The sequence below is a fragment of the Pongo pygmaeus genome, chromosome 13 (assembly GCF_028885625.2).
Source record: "Pongo pygmaeus isolate AG05252 chromosome 13, NHGRI_mPonPyg2-v2.0_pri, whole genome shotgun sequence".
Lineage (NCBI taxonomy): Eukaryota > Metazoa > Chordata > Mammalia > Primates > Hominidae > Pongo > Pongo pygmaeus.
In genome coordinates, this window is record NC_072386.2 from 125,150,704 (window position 1) to 125,161,782 (window position 11,079).

The 11,079-nt window shown below is 61.2% G+C and overlaps 1 protein-coding gene and 1 pseudogene across 10 annotated transcripts in view; both read left to right on the top strand.

The window, feature by feature from the left end:
• The window catches only part of RXRA (retinoid X receptor alpha), a 115,772-nt gene extending 110,162 nt beyond the window's left edge, over positions 1-5,610 (top strand). For all 10 annotated transcript variants that reach the window (XM_054500682.2, XM_054500690.2, XM_054500684.2 and 7 more), the window contains one exon: positions 1,510-5,610. In XM_054500682.2, the coding sequence (XP_054356657.1) occupies positions 1,510-1,657 (148 nt within the window). In that variant the 3' untranslated portion in view covers positions 1,658-5,610. The remainder of the gene's footprint in view (positions 1-1,509) is intronic.
• Positions 1,805-5,610, top strand: LOC129043553 (uncharacterized; annotated as a pseudogene).
• Positions 5,611-11,079: the final 5,469 nt, after the last annotated feature.

Here is an 11,079-nt window from a genome sequence, read left to right on the forward strand (position 1 = left end):
GCCCAGCCCTCATCTGGCTTGGTTTAAAGTGAAACTTCCCGGAGGACGAGGACAGGAGGGGGTGGCAGGCAGCTTGTTTTTCCTGGCTTTCTGCCCTGGCCCATCTCGCCAGCTCAGCAGAAAACAGCTTGTTCTCTGGCCCAACTCCAGCCTCTGCACTGTTTTTGCCTTTAAAACAAGGCCTGTGAGGCAGCCAACCACAGAGCTTTTCCCTGAAAGAAAGACTTCGTTAATAATTAATGAGGTCCTGCAGCCCCTGGAGGGGCCGTGTGGAGAGACTCAGGCCGTGCACAGGGGCCCTGGGGCAGACACGGCCAGCCGGAAGGGACACCTGGTCCCGTCCCCATAGCACCCTGTCCTCAGCGGCAGCTGCTGCCCTCATGCCTGGCCCTGCCATCCCTCTTCTCAGAGCCCCGGACTTCCCCCCTCCCTCCCGCCCCCGCCACTGGTCCCTGCCCCAGGAAACTCCCCAGGGGTGGGCCAGGCCCTGAGGACCAACCCATGCTCCCTCCCTCGCCGGCCAGCCTTCTCTGACCATGCTGTGCCCAACGCCAGCAGAGCTATTTCTGAGTAAGGGGTGGCCCTGGTCTGGGGCCCACAGCCCTGCACAAGGTGCCGTGGGAGGCACTCATGGGGTGCTAACGCTTTATAGAAAGGGTCTTGCCCCGGTACACAGCTCCCAAGTCAGGCCTGGCTCCACCTGCAGTGGGGGTGCAGCCTGACTCCCCCTCCCCTGCCTGACACCCTTTGACTTCTTGGTTGTCCACCACATGCCGGGCCTGTTCCCTGCAACTCACCAATGTGCTCAGCAGCCCTTTCCCTTACAAGCCCCGCAGTCTCTTGCTGCGATGGCTGCTGCAGCCAGATGCATTGCTGATACTCACACCCACTCCTGGCTGTCATGGCCCACATTTTTTCATTTTTTAAGAGACAGTCTCGCTGTGTCGCCCAGGCTGGAGTGCAGTGCTGCGATCGTAGCGCACTGCAGCCTCAACCTCCTGGGCTCAAGCAGTCCTCCCTGCAGGCATGCACCACCACGCCTTGCTACTGTTTTTCTCTTTTTCTTTTGTACAGACAGGGTCTCACTGCATTGCCCAGGCTGGTCTCGAACTCCTGGCCTCAAGCCATCCTCCCACCTCAGCCTCTCAAAGTGCTGAGATTACAAGTGTGAGCCATCGTGCCCAGCTGCCCACAATTTTTAACTTCTTCACAAAGAGCTATTCAGTCTGCCCTCACCAGCTGCTGTCTGGCCCCTGGCCCTTCATCTCCATCCTCAGCCCCAGGGATCTCCCTTCACTTTCTCCTGGCTCTGGGATGCCACTGCCCCTGTTTCCTTCTAGCCTCCCCTCCTTCCTTCTGGAGGCTTGGCACAGGCAGATCCGGGGCTACAGACCAGCCTCAGAGGGGTTGGGCTATCAGACACAGCCCCATCCCCAGGGAGGCCTCCAGGTGCCAGGGCAGAACTGCCCATGCCCCTTGCCCGGCCCTCACCAGACCCGTTCCCTGCAGGTTCGCCAAGCTCTTGCTCCGCCTGCCGGCTCTGCGCTCCATCGGGCTCAAGTGCCTGGAACATCTCTTCTTCTTCAAGCTCATCGGGGACACGCCCATTGACACCTTCCTCATGGAGATGCTGGAGGCGCCGCACCAAATGACTTAGGCCTGCGGGCCCATCCTATGTGCCCACCCGTTCTGGCCACCCTGCCTGGACGCCAGCTGTTCTTCTCAGCCTGAGCCCTGTCCCTGCCCTTCTCTGCCTGGCCTGTTTGGACTTTGGGGCACAGCCTGTCACTGCTCTGCCTAAGAGATGTGTTGTCACCCTCCTTATTTCTGTTACTACTTGTCTGAGGCCCAGGGCAGTGGCTTTCCTGAGGCAGCAGCCTTCGTGGCAAGAACTAGCGTGAGCCCAGCCAGGCGCCTCCCCACTGGGCTCTCAGGACGCCCTGCCACACCCCACGGGGCTTGGGCGACTACAGGGTCTTCAGGCCCCAGCCCTGGAGCTGCAGGAGTTGGGAACGGGGCTTTTGTTTCCGTTGCTGTTTATCGATGCTGGTTTTCAGAATTCCTGTGTGGCCCTCTTGTCTGGAGTGACATCTTCACCTGCTCTGAATACTGGTGCCCAGCCAGCCCGTGACAGCTTCCCCCTAATCAGGAGGAGGGGACAGCTGGGGGCGCAAGCTGGTGTGTCGTCAGCAAAGACCTCAGCCGCCTCGGGGATGAGAGGGGACTCGTGGGGCCAGCAGGCCGCCCTGTGCTCTGAGTGAGGGGGAAAGTAGCCCCTTTTTCCAAAGATAACTCACAGTTTTGCCCTCGAGCCAATGAGAACGTGAGCTGCCCTGTGTGCAAGGTTTCGGGGCCACCTCCAGGCTGCAGGGACAGGGGTCACTCACCCCCCCTGGGTTTTCTCTCTGCCTTGGTGTCCTGGTTTCAGACTCCCTGCTCCCTGTGCAGACCAGAGTGCCCCGGCCCCTCCCCAGCCTGAGTCTTCTCCTTGCTCTGTGGGGTGGGCCGAGGCTTGTCCTTGGTTCCTGCAGGGCTGGCCCCGGCTCGGTGGGGCGTCACCACCTCACTGGCCTTGCTGGAGGCACAGGGCTCTGCTGACCTGCAGTCATCTGTGAGGCCCGTGGGGATGGGAGGGGAGGAGGGTGGCCTGTTGGTTTCCCTCAGGGGGCAGGTGGCCTAGAGAGAGAGGGGCTCAGGAACTGGGAGCCTCGTGGGTGGGGCAGATGCTCCGCGGCCTGGAGTGGCTCTGCGGGGGCATTGGTGGGACCCCTGCTCAGGCCTTCTCTCTGGCTGCCAGCTGTGTTAAAAGACTCTTGGAATCTGAGAACCCTGAGTCGCAGCGCCCTCGGGCCTGGGCCACACGCAGGCCTTGGTGGGACCACCCAGCCTGGTATTGTCCACGGACAGCGTTGTTCACCCAGAGCCTTACTTGGGAGCCTCACTGAACGCCTGCTCTGGTTGAAGGTGCGGGGGGGCTTGGGACCTCCCTGGCTCAGCCCAGTGCGGCCCAGCGCTCCTCCCGCAGGCTCTGCCCCTGGGCTCTGGTGGTGCGGGGCCCTCTCAGGTTGAACTCGCCTCTTTTGCACTGGAAGGCCCTCCCTTTGGCCTGAGTACTTTTCGTGTTCACGCCTCAGTCCCATGGACCCAGCCTTTGTCAGTGGCAGGTGCCTGAACAGAGGATGGATGGGGGGATACAGGAGGGGGTCTTGTCTTCCCAGCCGCAGTCTAGGAATGATGCAGGGGAGTGGGCGCCTTCTCCATAGTCTTTCCCCACCTGGAGCAGGGGCTTCCTCAGTGGCGAGGGGAGCTGCCTATGAGTTGGACCGGGAGGCAGTGGCTTGGAGAGGCAGCTTTCCAGCCTTGGTGGGGAAGAAAGTGTCCATTCTTTGCCTTCCTGGAGCTCCCAGCCAGAGCTGAGCTTAGGCACCCGGGTGGAGCCTGCAGTTGGGTCTGTACCCGAGACAGGCTGTCAGAGATTCCAGAAGCCTCTCCTTCCCGCCCCCCTCCACCCCTGCCTTTCAGCGTTGTGGATCCCCAGAGGTGGCCACCTGCCCGATCCACCATCCTGAGGCAGAGTGTTGAGCCTCATACCTGTACCAGGTCCCTGGCCAGCTGGGCCCCTCCCAGGCACTGCCAGGAAGCCCCAGCTGCCCCTGGGGGGTGTGGTGGAAACGGCAGGAGGGTGCAGTCACTCTTGGGGCCCCAGTGGCGGGAGCGTGAAAGACCCAACGCCAACACCTGGTGCCTTCTGCAGCCAGCGCCCACCCGTCCGTGCCCGGACCCTTGGGAATGCCCGCGGCTCCAGAGGAAAAAGCCCAGGGACGGGGCCTCCGTTGTGAGGGGTCGGCTTCTTGGGAGCTTTGTCGTTTCCGGCGCTGGCTGGCTGGCTGTAAAGCACTGAAGCCCCCCGGGCCGCCAACCCCTGAAAGCAGAACCCGGCCTCCCTGGCCGCAGCAGCCTTACCCACCGCTCCACGTGTCCCGGGCACTTCCTGCAGCCTTCCCGTCCCTTTCTCATCGGCCTTGTGGTTGTACAGTGCTGTTGGTTTGAAAAGGTGACGCGTGGGGAGTGTGGCTCATCACTGAGTAGGGAGGTAGAGTTTCTATTTAACCAGACCTGTAGTAGTATTACCAATCCAGTTCAATTAAGGTGATTTTTTGTAATTATTATTATTTTGGTGGGACAATCTTTAATTTTCTAAAGATAGCACTAACATCAGCTCATTAGCCACCTGTGCCTGTCCCCGCCTTGGCCAGGCTGGATGAAGCGGCTTCCCTGCAGGGCGCCCCCCTTCCCAGCGGCTGCTTCCTGGGGCCCCGGGGCACCCCGGCACCTTCAGGCACGCTCCTCAGCTGGTCACCTCCCGGCTTTGCCGTTCAGATGGGGCTCCTGAGGCTCAGGAGTGAAGATGCCACAGAGCCGGGCTCCGCTAGGCAGCGTCGGGCATGCTTGGAAGCTGTCCTGCCAGGACCTTCCACCCTGGGGCCTGTGTCAGCCGCCGGCCCTCCGCACCCTGGAAGCACACGGCCTCTGGGAAGGACAGCCCTGACCTTCGGTTTTCCAAGCACGGTGTTTCCCAAGAATTCTGGGCTGGCGGCCTGGTGGCAGTGCTGGAGATGACCCTGAGCCCCTCCCCGTGGGGCACCCAGGAGGGCCCTGCCGGAATGTGCAGCCTGTGGGTAGTCGGCTGGTGTCCCTGTCATGGAGCTGGGGTGTGTGATCTGGTGCTCATCCACGCAGGTGTGTGGTGTAAACATGTATGTGCTGTACAGAGAGACGCGTGTGGAGAGAGCTGCACACCAGCGCCACGCAGGAGAGGCGGAGCGGTTACCAGTGTTTTGTGTTTATTTTTAATCAAGACATTTCCCCTGTTTTCCTATAAATTTGCTTCATGTAAGCAAGTACATAAGGACCCTCCTTTGGTGAAATCCGGGTTCAAATGAATATCTCAAGGCAGGAGATGCATCTATTTTAAGATGCTTTGGAGCAGACAGCTTTAGCCATTCCCAATCCTTAGCAATGCCTTAGCTGGGACGCATAGCTAATACTTTAGAGAGGATGACAGATCCATAAAGAGAGTAAAGATAAGAGAAAATGTCTAAAGCATCTGGAAAGGTAAAAAAAAAAAATCTATTTTTGTACAAATGTAATTTTATCCCTCATGTATACTTGGATATGGCGGGGGGAGGGCTGGGACTGTTTTGTTTCTGCTTCTAGAGATTGAGGTGAAAGCTTCGTCCGAGAAACGCCAGGACAGACGATGGCAGAGGAGAGGGCTCCTGCGACGGCGGCGAGGCTTGGGAGGAAACCGCCGCAATGGGGGTGTCTTCCTTCGGGGCAGGAGGGTGGGCCTGAGGCTTTCAAGGGTTTTCTTCCCCTTTCGAGTAATTTTTAAAGCCTTGCTCTGTTGTGTCCTGTTGCCGGCCGGCCTTCCTGTGACTGACTGTGAAGTGGCTTCCCCGTACGATTGTCTCGGAAACATCGTGGCCGCAGGTGCCAGGGTTTGATGGACAGTGGCATTAGAATTGTGGAAAAGGAACACGCAAAAGGAGAAATGTGAGAGGAGAAACAAAATATGAGCGTTTAAAATACATCGCCATTCAGTTCGTTTGTTCCGTGTGGGGACTTTTTTGTTTGGAGCGGGAGGGCCCGGGATCAGCCCCCACCAGCCCGCCCTCCTCCCCACCCCACCTGCCGGTCCTGTGTGGCGAGGCTGGCATCCTCTGTGGGCCACACTCTGAGAGTTCTCTCCCTTTCCACTGGGCTCTGCTGCTCCTCCAAGGGGCAGGGGGCTGGGGCCTCCACGAGGGCGCCTCTCAGCAGCCGTGGGCACTGGGCCTGTGGGCGCTTGCAGAGCACGAGTGTTCCCACCTGTCCCTCCCCAGGCTGCCTAAGCATCCACGCCTCTGCAGCCACGCTGGCCCAGGTGGGCAGGAGGTGCACCCAGAGGGCCAAGGAACACACGATGTCACCCAGCTGCCCCAATAACAACAAGTTAATGATGCCCCATCTGCACTGTCTCCTGTGATAAATGCTGTCTGGGGCTGGGCTGCTCCCGGCCTGAAGTTTGGTTTTGGTGCCCGGAGCCCTCTCATGCACCTGTGTCCAGCCAGGCACCCTCCCCGAGAGGCACCAGACACACTGAAGATGGGGAGTGGGGCTCTGAAGGTCCAGGTCCTGCCCTGTGGTGGTGGGCAGAGGACAGTGTGGCCTGTGCCCAGAGCAAGTGTGGCTCCCGGGTGAGACTTAAAATGGAACGGCCTGCCACCTGAAAGGCAGGGGCTTCCTGATGGCACTCCCCTCATGAGCACACACACATTCACACACTTGCATACTCAAACACAGGCACAGACACACTCACATGGACCCTCACACCCATTCATACGCATGCGCACATCACGTGCTCACACAGATGCTTTGGCGTGCACACCCATGCACAACTGCTCCCATGCACACACCCATAGCTGCCCTTGCACACACCCATACATGCTCCCGTGCACACACCCATACATGCTCCCTTGCACACACACCCATACACGCTTTCATATGCACATACATCCATATTCCCATGCACACACACCCATACATGCTCCCGTGCACACACACTGACTCACACTCATGAACATACACACTTGCACTCAGCCCTGGAAGGATCGACAGAACAGTGGGGGTCGTGGGGGCGGGACTGAGCCAGCCTCCCTTGGTGGAGTCAGGACCCCACACCAACATTCTTCCTCTTCCTGGGAACGGCGGCTGTGCGGTTGTGCCCTGAAACTCTGGGCCACTCCCTGGGCCCCCAACCATGGCTGAATTGTGGGTGCCACAGGAGTCTCGACTCACTTTGCCATCTTAGGAGCCGCCCTGGGTCCCAGCTGCAGATCCAAAGGATCCTCTCTGGGCTTCACACCCTCACCTGCCAGGGCCTCGGCTCTGCCCACCGAGACCAGCCTGGGCTTCTCCAGAGGGGTCCAAGTGTGAATGGACCCTGAGGGAGGGCAGAGTCCTCGAAGCGGCCACCCACTTCCTCTGTGTCAGCACAGCCCTCTGCCGACCTGGCTTGCTGGGTCTGGCCCACCCATGTTCTCTGCATATAATCTTGCACACATGAAGCATGTGGGCCCCTTCCGCGGTCTGGAAAAGGGGTCGGCCCTGGGGCTTTGGGAGCTGGGATGTGGCCTCCCTGTTGAGAGGCCTCCCGTCCTGCTGCACATGTGCGCACATGGCTGAGTGCTGCTGTGTGAGACACCAGCGGTTGGAAGCTGGCTCTGTGCCCTGGTGGCCCCCTGGACTCTGGGCACAGCCTCCACGGACACCCGTCCTTGGGGTGAGAGTGAGCCCTTGGAGTTCTCAGGCCAGGGCGCAGGGACAAAAGGGGAAAGCTGAGGTCTGTGGGTGCAGGACATGGACCCCTCGGGGCTCTGGGAGAAGCCCAGGAAGGGGAAGCTTCCCACGGGTTCCCAGGGCCTTGGTGCTTGTTTTAATAATGGGGCAGGATGTTACTATGGGATTTCCTGGGGTGAGCGTGGGGGGAGTTTGGTGCCCCTCCAGGGACATGAACACCACCCCATGCTCCCACCAGCCAGGCAGAAACTCCAGGCTGCCGGCTGGCGTGGCATCGCAGGACAACCCAGCTTTGGGCCTCCCTTCGGCATTTGGTTGCCACGGTGACTCCTGCCCAGGGCAGTCCCTCTGGACCAGAGATGCTGGGCTTGATAAGTTCTTCACCATCACTCTCAGGCAATGACAGCGAGCCAGCATGGGCTGGAGGTTTCTGAACTGAGAGGCAAGGGAGGGGGCAGGGGCTCAGGCACCTGCGGTGGGGGCAGGGACATATGGCTCCTGGATGGGCACCGCTGAGCTCCCTGTGCTGCTGTCCCTGCCATCAGCCAGCAGACAGCGTGATGGGAGGAAGGGTACGCGTGGGGAATGGGGCACATCCTGAGAGCACATCCTGAGAGAACAGGGCAGCCCCTGCACTTTGTGCAGGCAGTGCACACTCAGGGCGGAGGAGGGGTCGTCGCTGTGCCCAAGGACAGCCGCACCTGGGTGACCAGAGGAGGCCAGGGAAGTCTCGGGGGCCTCAGGAGGAAGGGGCTGGGGTGTGGAGACATCGGGAAGGGTCACGTAGAGCCTGCAGCCCAGTCCCCTGGATTCTCAGATGGGCACAGCTGCCCCCTGGCAGGGACTCAGACAGCATCGGGGCGGACAGGCTGTTGAATCTGGCATTTTCTACCTGCCTTTCCACAGCGAGCCCCCTCTGCAAAGATGCCCCGAGGGAACCCGCAGCCCCTGGCAAGCTGTGTCCCCACAGCTCGCAGAGGGCCTGTGAGGAAGGAGTTTGCCCAAAGGGAGGCCAAGGCAGGACTAGGTCCCATCCCACCACCTCGGTTATGGAGCTGATTAGGCGCCCAAGTGTCCCCAAGGACAGATGACCCGGCGCCCGCTGCGGCGTGAAGCAGCCCTGCCCTCTGCTGGCGATACTGGGACAGCGCAGGTCCTCCAGTCCCTTCTTGCTCCTCCAGGCCTGTGGGGGCCACAGTGGCTTCTGGCAGTGGGGTTGATTACTGTGAGTCAGAATCACCTGGGCGCTCCGCCACCCAGCCATACCCCTGCTCACTGCAGCAAGCGGTCCAGTCAGGAGCCGGCTTCATCCCAGTTTCACCAAGATGCCTCAGCAGTCAGCTGTTCGGGAAGCTGGGCACGTAGCCCTACTGGGTGCCAGGTGGGCTTGGCCTGCAGCAGGGGCAGGGGCAGGGAAGGTGAGGACAGAGCACCAAGGAGGGAGGGGGGTGGGTCCTGCCCTCTCTGAGCCTCAGTTGCCCCATCTCCCCACCTCCAAAGTGAGGACGAACTCCCCACTTTCCAGGGCTGTTGTGACCAGGGCCTTGGTCAGCCAGAAAATGCTTTAGGAGGAAGCAGCCACTTCCTCCTTTCTTTTGGTGTGAAGAGGCTCTAATGCAGGGCGTGGGTGGAGGAGGCTGGGCTGACTTTGCTCCCTGAGCAAAGGGTGGGGAGCAGGAACCCTTGCAGGTTTGACCTGGGGTCCACCTCTGGACAAGCACAGGACTGTAGGCCCAGGTTCCAGGGCCTGGGATCCAGGAGGTGGCATCATGGCTTTTGCCCGTTATGGGGGATGGGGAAGGTCAGGTACCATGGTGCCCTCCAAGGTGAGCAACGGAGCCCTCGAGGTCCAAGGGCAGGGCAGAGACCCCTGTGTGTGTCAGTGGGGGCATTTGGGAAGCACAGAGAGGAGACTCAGTGGTCTTCCTTCTTTCTCACTCCTTCCCCCCACTCCTTCCCCTTCCCTCCTGATTTCCCCCTCCCTCCTTCCTTCCCTCTCCGTCCTTCCTTCCCCCCCCTTCCTTCCCCCTCCCTCCTTCTTCCTCCCTCCTTCCCTCCTTCCTCCTTCCTTCCCTGCCTCCTTCCCTCCTTTCTCCTTCCTTCTCCCCTCCCTCCTTCCCGCGTCCCTCCCTCCTTCCCCCTCCTTCCTTCCCCCTCCATCCCTCCTTCCCCCTCCCTCCCTCCCTCCTTCCTTCCCCCCTCCCTCCTTCCTTCCCCCCTCCCTCCTTCCTTCCCCCCTCCCTCCTTCCTTCCCCCCTCCCTCCTTCCTTCCCCCCTCCCTCCTTCCTTCCCCCCTCCCTCCTTCCTCCCCCCTCCCTCCTTCCTCCCCCCTCCTTCCTTCCTTCCCCCTCCCTCCTTCCTTCCCCCCTCCCTCCTTCCTTCCCCCCTCCCTCCTTCATTCCCCCCTCCCTCCTTCCTTCCCCCCTCCTTCCTTCCTTCCCCCTCCCTCCTTCCTTCCCCCCTCCCTCCTTCCTTCCCCCCTCCCTCCTTCCTTCCCCCCTCCCTCCTTCCTTCCCCCTCCTTCCTTCCTTCCCCCCTCCCTCCTTCCTTCCCCCCTCCCTCCTTCCTTCCCCCCTCCCTCCTTCCTTCCCCCCTCCCTCCTTCCTTCCCCCTCCCTCCTTCCTTCCCCCCTCCCTCCTTCCTCCCCCCTCCCTCCTTCCTCCCCCCTCCCTCCTTCCTTCCCCCTCCCTCCTTCCTTCCCCCCTCCCTCCTTCCTTCCCCCCTCCCTCTTTCCTCCCCCCTCCCTCCTTCCTTTCCCCTCCTTCCTTCCTTCCCCCCTCCCTCCTTCCTTCCCCCTCCCTCCTTCCTTCCCCCCTCCCTCCTTCCTCCCCCCTCCCTCCTTCCTTCCTCCTCCCTCCTTCCCCCTCCCTCCTTCCTTCCCCCCTCCCTCCTTCCTTCCCCCCTCCCTCTTTCCTCCCCCCTCCCTCCTTCCTTCCCCCTCCTTCCTTCCTTCCCCCTCCCTCCTTCCTTCCTCCTCCCTCCTTCCTTCCCCCCTCCCTCCTTCCTTCCCCCCTCCCTCCTTCCTCCCCCCTCCCTCCTTCCTTCCTTCCCCCCTCCCTCCTTCCTTCCCCCCTCCCTCCTTCCTTCCCCCCTCCCTCCCTCCTTCCTTCCTCCTCCCTCCTTCCTTCCCCCCTCCCTCCTTCCTTCCCCCCTCCCTCCTTCCTTCCCCCCTCCCTCCTTCCTTCCCCCCTCCCTCCTTCCTCCCCCCTCCCTCCTTCCTTCCTTCCCCCCTCCCTCCTTCCTTCCCCCCTCCCTCCTTCCTTCCCCCCTCCCTCCCTCCTTCCTTCCTCCTCCCTCCTTCCTTCCCCCCTCCCTCCTTCCTTCCCCCCTCCCTCCTTCCTTCCCCCTCCCTCCTTCCTTCCCCCTCCCTCCTTCCTTCCCCCTCCTTCCTTCCTTCCCCCTTCTCCCTCCTTCTCTCCTCCCTCCCTCCTTCCCCCCTCCCTCCTTCCTTCCCCCTTCTCCCTCCTTTCCTCCCTACCTCCTTCCTTCCCCCTTCTCCCTCCTTTCCTCCCTACCTCCTTCCTTCCCTCCTCCCTACCTCCTTGCTCCCTCCTTCCTTCCCCCTTCTCCTTCCTTCTTTCCTACCTCCCGCCTTCTTTCCTCCTTCCTTCCCTCCTCTCTCCTTCCTTCCTTCCCTCCTCTCTCCTTCCTTCCTTCCCCCCTCCCTCCTTCCCTCTCCCTCCCTCCTTCCTCCCTCCTTCCTTCCCTCTGGTGGCAGGTGCCTGTAATTCTAGCTAC